At 33.0% G+C, this 10,271-nt stretch overlaps 2 protein-coding genes across 12 annotated transcripts in view; both read left to right on the top strand.

Moving 5' to 3' along the window:
• The window catches only part of LOC145319537 (uncharacterized), a 45,764-nt gene that overhangs the window by 20,644 nt on the left and 14,849 nt on the right, over positions 1-10,271 (top strand). For all 11 annotated transcript variants that reach the window (XR_013879929.1, XR_013879927.1, XR_013879928.1 and 8 more), the window contains exons 2-4: positions 6,495-6,595; positions 6,871-6,958; positions 7,252-7,715. Coding sequence is in view for 4 of the 11 variants with exons in the window: in XM_080161721.1 (XP_080017847.1) it covers positions 6,509-6,595; positions 6,871-6,958; positions 7,252-7,715 (639 nt within the window). In the remaining 7 variants the exon portion in view is untranslated. The remainder of the gene's footprint in view (positions 1-6,494; positions 6,596-6,870; positions 6,959-7,251; positions 7,716-10,271) is intronic.
• On the top strand, positions 560-5,901 carry LOC145319562 (UPF0538 protein C2orf76 homolog). The gene is made up of 6 exons (XM_080161770.1): positions 560-1,080; positions 1,723-1,789; positions 2,452-2,571; positions 2,674-2,731; positions 3,684-5,366; positions 5,677-5,901. Exons 1-5 carry the CDS (start codon positions 978-980, stop codon positions 3,714-3,716), a joined length of 381 nt encoding a protein of 126 aa, XP_080017896.1. The 5' UTR covers positions 560-977; the 3' UTR covers positions 3,717-5,366; positions 5,677-5,901.

The following is a 10,271-nucleotide window of genomic DNA, read 5'->3' as shown; positions in this document are numbered from 1 at the left end:
TTAGCTATGTTAGAATGGTCTTATCGACTTTAATTTTGGCTTAGTGATTTCTGTATTAGTCAAGATACTACTAAAAAGTAATAAATAATTACCAGAGTGTCCGTTTGTCCATTTAAAACAAGGTTATTTTTAACCGTTTAGACAACATTTTCTTATGTGTTATAATTATCCTATCCATCATATTTAGATTTATACATTTATGTTCTTCATATTGAGTTCTGACACTACAAGAGTTACTGTTCACTTGTCCTACTGATTTAGAGCTTCGTTTTTACGGATGTTGTCATTTTTGTTTATTAATGTAGCACTCAATCGTCCTTCAACAAACACACACACACACACAACATATTACCTATGTATTCTGAATATTATATGTTGCTTTAAGTTTACCAGGAAGCTTTGATGTTGAATGTTAGTCCCCTAATTAAACTGGCAAAAATTAATACCTATATTATTGTTATGTGTTGAAAAAAAAAATTTCTTATCTTTCAGGAATTTTTCAAAACATATGTAAAATGTTTTTAGCATGGTTTTGACAAAGAAAATAATATCACTAACAATTTAGAAATTCTTGTGCAAAAACAGAATAGATTTACAATTGTTTGATGCTAAAATGAAACAATTGAGAGAAGAAAATACTAATTAGTGAAAGATTTATTTTATTTAATACTTAGTAAAAAAATAAATTACTTGTTATTTAATATTATCAAATGGTCGGCCTAATCAGTGATCAGCCAAATTCACTTCTGCTAGTACCCTTTGGACTGGTCTTATTAAATCAGTTGCGACCCTAGCATCTGAAACCACAATGAGACTTCAAATAATAAATAAAATAGCCTAAACCATACCAAGATTTATGTAAAGCTTCCCAAAAACGGATAGCTCAATCTGTTCATTGGTTATCAAGATCTTTTGGGTGAAACAAATAAAAAACTTGTTACTTTATAAAATAGTATTGAATATTTCAGAATCCAGAAATGGTTGAGGAAAATGCGACTCTTGTAATTCGAGTGATAAGATCCTTTCCCCACAGAAATATTAGGAACATTGTACTCAAATCAGTGCCACTCAAAACATCAGGTAATTGAACCGGTTTAAAGCAGGTCAACATATACTGTTATTACCCGGAGGAAGGAGACAATGGGCTGCTTCTTACGCTATTCCAAAAGTTTTGATAACGTTTTCTTATTCGTTGGCTTAACAACTTTTCATCCAATAAAAGAGGTAATTTTGTGTATCATCATTGGGAATGTACATCAATTTATCGGCCATTGTCTTATCCCTTTAGAACCCCGTGTTATTCCAATCTTTGATGAGAATAATAAGTCAGTCTTCATTATCACTATACTTGAAACATACCTGTACATTATACAATGTTTATATATAAGCATTAAGTAAAAAGTCTAAAGGTTAAAGCAAAGATTAAGAAGAAGCATGTAGCATAGTTTTTTTCAATTTGTTCATTGAATGCTATTGCAATGTTTAACTTTTAAATTCAAATGTCCGTTCAGAAAGATCAAAAGATATGAAAGATAGAGTAGGTACTATTTTTGTGAAGATTCCCGCGACAAACTACATAATCTGCCTTAAATTTAAACAATATTTTTCAAATGGAATTTATAGGCCAGAAATGGGAATAATTTACTGTACTAATACTAATATATAGACTTTTTAATAATTCCCTACCATGAATCAAAGACCTTTTAAATAAATTTTTTTAAGGTGCTGAACTACTGGAGCTTTCAAAACAATCTGTAGCCACAAGTTCTACTCTACCCCCTCCCTTCAGGTTGGAATTTCATTAATAACAAACAAACCAACAAATACATTGAAAGAATAAAATTAATTCTATAGAATTAATTGTCTATGAACATTAACAAACCCAGATATACTCTCTGGAACAAACCTCATTTTGTTGGAATAATAGAATTAAACAAATTAATAATTCGACCTTTCATTAAGAGTTTCAAGATATACTCTATGAATAAGTTATATTGTATCAAATGACATTTTAAAGTCTGAAGTACATATATTTGTAACTAAAGAAATAAGATCGTGATAGGCATAGATATAATAATTTTCTTTTGTGACCTATACTTCAAAAAATGTCTAAACTTCTCTTACACTTTTTTTTCCACATTCCCCTGATTAAATGGAATTCATATACCTTACAACTCATGGCCCAAGTCCGCCTTAGCTTAATTCTATGTTAGGAAATGGGGAAAATACAATAAGAATTAGGAAAAACACACATAAACACACTCCTTCCCCCAAACCCCCTGTATAAAATTCAAATGATTCAAAATTGTCTAATTCGAAGAGAAAAAGCATTGTACTTTATTAAAACAACTGCCAAACCGAATTTTAGTGCTGTAACTCTTTTTGGTTAGTAAGTTTCTTTGTGTTTTAATTTTGGTTAAAAAAGTGTCTTTACCGCCTCCCCCTATTTAGGAAGTATGATTATGACACACTGAAGATCGAGCACCATGCACATGGAGCTAAGTCTAATGATCCTGTTATCAACAAACACGATGATGATAAACTTATCATTAAGCCCGATCTTCCATTAAGGTACACACTGCACATACTGTTAGTTTATATTATTTTCATGTGGAACTTGGAACTTTTAAACATAATATATAGTATATACAATAATCAGATTTATACATTTAGCGAGTGTGGAGTAAAAAATGAAACAGAAATTTCACTTTTCAAGATGTGTGATTACGAGGTAATTTTATTATTACTTTGGCAACGCTGCCATGCAATTAAAGGTCATTAGCTATTCCTTCTTTTGACCTATTATTAAGGCATCTTGATTTGCTTATTATTTTTAAAAGCGAAGCTTTTCTATAATTAGGGTCGGTCCGTACGTTCGTCCGTCCGTCCGTCCGAGATAGATAGCTTTTATTCGTTAATTTAGGCATGTTAGAATTGTCCTATCGATTTCAAACTTTGCATGATGATTCTAGTAGTAGTTAGGTACGATTTAGAAAGCGTAGCAACTCTATAATCATTACCAGAATGTCCGTATGTCCATTTTAAACATGTTGATTTTTCTACTTTTTTAACAACAAATTTTTATGTGATCTAATTATCCGTTTGATCTGATTTTTGGTATATTGATTCCTGGAACAACAAAGAACAATAGTATAAGCAAAGCAACTCTATAATCAAGTCCTAAAAATGTAAGTATGTCCAAAACATTATCCTGTATCAAGCAGTTTTTCAACAATTTTACTTACAATTTTGATAAGTGGAAAAGAAAATTATTTAAAATAATTATTAATAGTTTTGAAAAAGAAAAAAAGGGGTAGGCAACATTCTTAAGTAGTGAAGCAAATAAAATTTTGGATGGACAAATTAGTTATAGAGCAGATGTCAGATGGTAAAAAAATAGATAATTTGTAAATTATGAACTGGATGCTCTTTCATTTGGTAAAGGGTATCTTCACTAAAAAATCAATAGTCCATCTGCAATAGAAGCCGAGAAAATCACATTTCTTCCTAGCATTACAGATGGAAAGACGATCGGACGGACATATAGAGTAAATAATAGAGTGGCTTTGCTATAAAAAGTAATTTTTCTGTTTACTTTAAAATAGGATCGTTTCTCTCACAAAAAAATTTACTTTTTATGTACTTGATGGTTTAAATAAACTTCAAAAATGATTTTATTTTAGGCATATAAAGCGAACAGCGAGACTACGTGGTAGATGTAGCAAAGATGTAGCAATTTTATTTTTCATATCAAATAAACCTACGGGGTTAGGGATAAGTCTTCTGAAAACATTCTGTATCCGCAGTTTTATAAGTTTCAAGAATGCTTTCTCTCTCCTTGCTAAAAATCAATTCAGGGAAAGGACAGTTGCAGATAGGTTAATCTATAACTAAATATTTTTAAGAATATTGCAAGTTTCTATGCATATGTTAGGGGAAGATTAATAAATCTGCCATTTTCCTTTCCCTGTATTCCTGTATCAACGAACCCTGATGATCTCAATGTGATGATTTTATATTTTCGTATTTAGTTTGAAAATAATGATTTTTATAAACAATATTTAATCAGGAATTAGATCTTTGAAAATCAAATATAACAGCATAAAAGTCAACAATTAAAACTAAAAAAAAAACAGGTCATATAGCCAATAGGGTACATGGAATTTCAACTGCAAGGGATTACTTACATTGATCTAATATGTTGGTTAGATCACCCACCAAGTGATAATTTGAATTAGGTAAGCCCAGGAAAGCAGTTAAGCTCCCACAAAGATCATTTGAGTTTGGTTTCAGATAATTGGGGAATAATGTAATATGAAAATATTGGCTTATTTCAACAACTCCTGGCATTAAAAAAATTTTATGCTAAAATAAATTTTTGTAATTGTATTTGTAATGAAATAAATATTTTGTCTTTTTGGACAATTAAAATTTGTATTAAAGGATGGCAATTAAAAATTTCTAAATGTTTTTCCTCCCAAAAGTAAAGATATTGCTACAAAATATTCATTTCTTTACCTACTAAATCATTTAGTTTGACTTATTTGTTTGTTTTTCATATATCTTGTCCCTGCTAATAAATATTAATTAATTTATTTTATTTTAAAGCTTGCTAGCGTTTTTACATTTAATTTCATGAAATCTTCATTGCTCATTTGTTTTTAAGAAATTTCGAGAACTTAAAAATGCTTTCATATGAAACATATAATGGAAATTTTTATGTTTGGATATAGTAATTAATTCTTTGTGCTCAAGTTATAATTTAATTCATTATCATTATCATAAATGGGGACTATTCATTAAGATATATAAGTTGGAAAGAATTTTAATGTTAGAGGTAGTCTGTAGATTTGAAATCTGTTTCTAATTTTAAGGATTTTTTTTATAAAATTCGTTTTTTTTAAATTCTTTATCTAAAAGCGGAAATACAATTTAAGTTAATTAATTTTTACATCTGTGATTGGTGGATTAAAAACCATTTGCGCTCTGATTGGAGAAGCTTAAGTGTCGTACATCATTCAACCAATTAAAGCGCAGGTAGTTTTTCCACCTATCACGAATGTCAAAACTAATTAACTTAAATTGTATTTGCACTTTTAAGAATTATACAAAAAACGAATTTTATAAAAGATCCTTAAAATTTTATGCAGATTTGAAATCTACCTCTAACATCAAAATTCTTTATAAAAACTTATATATCTTACTATTCATGTACAAAATTGGTAGGTAAAATATTTGCGCCCAAGTCACAAACATGTCTGTAACAAAGGGTTATACACAATGTATGTACAGACACCATTCTCGCTGAACCCTCTACTACACTCCCTATAATCGTAAACAGAATTTGTTAATATCCCATGGCAAAGGTGTTGTATATTCTGCAAAATTGACCCTGTTAAAGGGGGGGGGGGGGGTAATTGTGGTTGGGAGGAAAAATGGAAAAATTAAGAGGACTGAAAACATTTTTTTTCATTTTCTCCCCTCCTTGGTGAAAAAAACTAAAAAATAATTTTGGGAGTTGGGATAAAATGAATAGAGAAAGAGTTCTTTAAATATTTGTCCATTTTTCTCTCCTCCATGGTGGAAAAAACTAGGAGGGGGGAAAAAAATAAATAAAAATATTATAGCAGGGGAAAAATGAGTTTTGTGCAGAACATACACCCCTGTGCCATGGAGATGATAACGTCTAAATTATCTTGTATTGTAAAACTTCTTTTCATTCTCTCGCAAGACTTAATCAATTGGGGTGTATTCATACATTAAGAAATAAACTTTTATTGGTCATAGGTACAATCCCTGCTCTTTGTGACCAAACTCATTAACATATTTTATGAACAGTCTCCTTTATTTAAAATACTATGTTATTGCTTATGCTTTAGGTTTTAATTATAATATATATTTTTAGTAAAAAATAACTGTTTCCCTTTATGCTTCAGATTATCATAAATAATAAATCGTAATATAATTATTATGACTAGATGTTTAGACCCAAAAATAAAAATGTAATAAATATATGTATATATCTTACCAAATTCTAGATGTGATATTATTATTCCCTGCCAATTTTTTAGCAAAAACAACTCCATGCTTTGAGTGTCAATATTTTTAATATTATCATTAGCATAATTTTTTTTATATCCCTTTGTATTTTGATAAATTAGATATATTATTAAGACAAATACAGACTAGGTACAGTATGGCCACATAAAGAAACTGTAGTGGGGGATACGATATGTGTGTTTAAGTCTTTCCTGTAAAAATGGTTACAGAATACGTGGATATTATGAGGGGTAAAGTCACCAGAGGCGGAATGGAGGGGTGGGGGGTATTTATATTAGCCAGTTGGGAGAAATAATTTATTAGGGTATGCAGGAATAACTCACAATATCCTCGTTTACTGTATCCACCATTCCTGTAAACTAGCTATGTAGATATTATTATGGTGTTCTTTGGGATCAAATAAGATGGATAGTACTAGAGAATATTGTTTTGCAGACCCTCCTTAAAAATGGCTAAGCGCGTAGCTGCTCGAGAATTGAACCACGACAACTGGGACCAAGAGGAGGAGGAAGAGGAGGCTGGAACTTTTCAAAAGGTAAAAATATTAGGGTTGGCAATCCGAAATCCGTCCAATTTTACCCTAAATTTTGGACCCATAATCCGCAATATGCTATTTAAATCGCGGATTTGGATTGTTGATTTTTATGACTTTTGTAGCACTTTTTAAAAAAAACACTAAAAAAGTATATGGGAGGAGGGATAATATGAATAAAATACCTAAAGAGTTTTGAAAATGTTTTTCCATTTTTCCCCTTCCTTGCTGGAAAATATTCGAAGGGGAAAAATGATTATACACCCCTGTTATGTTAGGCAAGCGAGGATGAAATTAAAGGGCGTGTAATCAAGAAAGCCAAGAGAAGAAACCTGACACAAGATGGAAAAACTAATGTATTTTCAGGTAATGTACCTAATACAAGAAAAAAACATGTTCGAGGGCGGTTTCCCTGTAAACTCCTAATCGAGCACAGACCATTTCTCCCTTATTTTCAATGTATTTCCAAAATTAGAGCTGAGGGTTGTTTCTGTGCTCATTAAGAACTTTTGGGGAAAGCATTCAACTTTGTCTAAAAGTAGCTCATTAACTCTTGTCTCACAAAGTTATAAACGAAAGAACAGTAAATGGCTTTAACTACTCTAGAGAGAAACTTCGTAGCAAAGTTGACTGGACTTAAACATTTAACATCATTTTAGGTTTTTCCTTTGCCTCCAGTGCAGCAGCTAAACCTACTGAGAGTTCGTTCAGTTGGCTCAAACCTGACGCCACGACTGATTCATCCGCCAACAAACCGTCCTTTGGCAGCTTTGTTTTTGGTAGCACTGTCAAACCCGCCGAAGAGTTGGCGGCAAAACCGTTTGGCGGTTTTGTTTTCGGTAAACCTAAGCCTGATGAATCCAGTGAAAAAAAAGATGAAGAAGTAAAGAAAGTAAATGGAAGCACTGACGATAAGAAGAATGGCGAAGAAAAGATAGATTCCTCAAAATCAGTTGATTCCGCGCCAAAAGCAAATGGCGGGGGATTTAATTTTGCTGGAACAGCTCTTGAGAATAAGACCAGTGAAGCTAAATGGTCCTGTGATGTTTGTATGATTAGTAACAATGCTGAAAAAACAAAGTGTGCTGCTTGTGAGACCCCAAAACCTGCACAAAAATCTAAGGTAACAATATTTATGTTAAATACCTATATGATTTTATGTATTTTTCTGTTTGTATCTGAAGATTTTTCAATCCGTATAGTATGATTGGTTTATTTTAGGGAAGCTTAATAAGGCCGTGATTATTAACCATATAATTTCTGATGGTAGATAAAATCGTAAAAATAATTCATCAATTCTAATATTCATATTGAATGAACATCTTATCTACATCTCATTATGTTTGCCTGTCGTACTCTAAGGGGGGGGGGGGGGCGTAATGACATAAGCTCTTAAACCGTGAGCAAAATGGTCTAAATATTGAGCTAGACCCTTCAAACTTGGTATATAAGCCTAGTCCTATAGGTATTACATCTAAATGGCAAAAAAATCCAAAAAATTTTATTTTTAGGTTAGGTTAGGTAAGAAAAACCCTGCGGAAATGGGGTTTTTAGGCTTTTTTTGGTCTATTTTGATGTGGAAACTTGCCTTAAATTGTTTTTTCTTAGGGTTTTAACTTAAATACACTGTATTTATTCATATGGACATTATTTAAGATGATTCAGCAAGTCGGGGACCGACCCCAGGGGGCTAGGTGGGTGGCCCGCAGGGGTTAAGTTCATTTTTCCCAATACATTTGTTGTGATACATCAAATTATAGGTTTTTTAGGTCAAGGAACTCAAATTCAGAGCTAAAATAAGCATTAGACTAATCTGAAGCTAGCCCCAGCGGGCTAGGTTGGTAGCCCGCAGGGGTTAAGTGCATTTTTTCTAATATATATCTTGTTATATATCAAACTATAGGTTTTTTAGGTCAAGAAACTCAAATTCTGAGCAAAAATTAGCATTAGACTGACTTGAAGCTAACCCCGGGCCCCCCGGGCTAGGTTGGTTTTCTGCAGGGCTTAAGAGCATTTACCTAACCTAACCTAGAAACTTACTTATATTTTCACAGGTTTTTTTCTTGAATAAACTGTGTCTATTAATGAGGACTTTATTTAAGATGATCCAGCAAGTCGGGGACCGACCCCAGCGGGCTAGGTGGGTGGCCCGCAGGGGTTAAGTGCATTTTTTCCAATATACAGGGTGCGCCACATAAAACCGGACTTTTTTAAAACGGTCATAGCGTCAAAACTACTTGACCAATCAGGACGTATGACCCCACTATAAAAAGCTTAGGCAATGACCTTTTAGCACAAAAAAATCTTTGGACGAAGATGGGCTCGTACTCTGAGCTGGCCGCGCTTATGTTCAACAAGGCAGATTCGAAATGCGCTGGTGATATAATCTGGAATCTCGACCAGAGCCCACTAAATCGGACCTCAGCCCATCTGTAGATGAGGTAGAGTTATGCAACTTGCTGGGGATACTGTTATATACATAAGTAAGACACTAGAAAAGACTAGAGCTCTCTATCTACAATGGCTTGGCTGTAGTACTCTGGCAAAGTGAAACGTGGCAGATTTAGAGATGTCAAAAACGTCAAAAATCGTGTAAAATCGTGAAAATTTCTCGGTTCTCGACGTTAAAGACCCATATGGAACTTAAAAACTCATTTAAGACTATGGATTGTGCTGACAACCCTAGCTGAATCTTCACGCAATTTCCAAAAAGGTATAGAACGTCGTTCTAACTCAACTGTGGTCCAAATAAAGGCCTCCGTGTCAAAGGGTAGCTTGAAAGTTGGGTGAATTTGGATCCTGCGGTTACTCACAATCCTAAGAAAATTTGACCTCCCAGCAGCCCGATCTTAATTCAATGGACTTTTGGGCCTGAAGCTACTTTGTAGCATGCACCAATAGACGTGCTCATACCACAAAGACCCCCCTCATTGCCACTATCAAGGAGAACTTCGCCAGGTTGGACAGGTACATTTTGACCTGGGACTGCCGGCGGTTGAGGAGGCGGGTAGAGGCGGTGATTGATGCTGGCACCGATTTTATTCAATGATCTAATAGTCATATACCTAGTTTGCTTCCCAGTTTTTAAAATTTGATAAAATCTTTAAAATTGACGGTTTTATGTTAATTTGTTTACAATTTAGAAAAAGTCCGGTTTTATGTGGCGCACCCTGTATATGTTGCGATACATCAAATTATAAGTTTTTTAGGTCAGTTAACTCAAATTCAGAGCTAGAATTAGCATAAGACTAATCTGAAACTAGCCCCAGCGGGCTAGGTTGGTGGCCCACAGGGGTTAAATGCATTATTTCCAATATAGATCTTGTTATATATCAAAATAAAGGTTTTTAAGGTCAAGAAACTCAAATTCAGAGCTAAAATTGGCATAAGACTTACCTGAAGCTAACCCCTGCGGTCTAGGTAGATTTTCCACAGGGCTTATGTTCATTTTACCTAACCTAACCTAGAAACTTACTTATTCTTTTTTGGTTTTTTCCTTGAATAAACTTTGTCTATTAATGAGGACATTATTTTCAGCGTGGCCATATTCTTCAGTATACTGAAAATCTTCAGTATTCTTCAGTATTTGGAAATTGGGGCTTCAGTATTTTCAGTAAATACTGAATATTCAGTATTTGAAAATTTTATTCAGTATTTTTCAGTTTTTGGAAGTTTTAAT

Source organism: Acartia tonsa, chromosome 5, assembly GCF_053477335.1.
Source record: "Acartia tonsa isolate MP-2025a chromosome 5, ASM5347733v1, whole genome shotgun sequence".
In the NCBI taxonomy this organism is placed as follows: domain Eukaryota; kingdom Metazoa; phylum Arthropoda; class Copepoda; order Calanoida; family Acartiidae; genus Acartia; species Acartia tonsa.
The sequence above is the reverse complement of the archived record's forward strand: the minus strand, read 5'-3'. Positions and strand labels throughout refer to the sequence as shown.

What these genes read in the sequence shown, in the direction of transcription:
- LOC145319562 (XM_080161770.1), top strand. Translation starts at nt 978, where the DNA reads ATGGTTGAGGAAAATGCGACTCTTGTAATTCGAGTGATAAGATCCTTT. An exon ending in AGTGCCACTCAAAACATCAG is followed by an intron (nt 1,081 to 1,722) that starts GTAATTGAACCG and finishes AATTTTTTTAAG; the next exon opens with GTGCTGAACTACTGGAGCTT. An exon ending in TCAAGATGTGTGATTACGAG is followed by an intron (nt 2,732 to 3,683) that starts GTAATTTTATTA and finishes ATTTTATTTTAG; the next exon opens with GCATATAAAGCGAACAGCGA.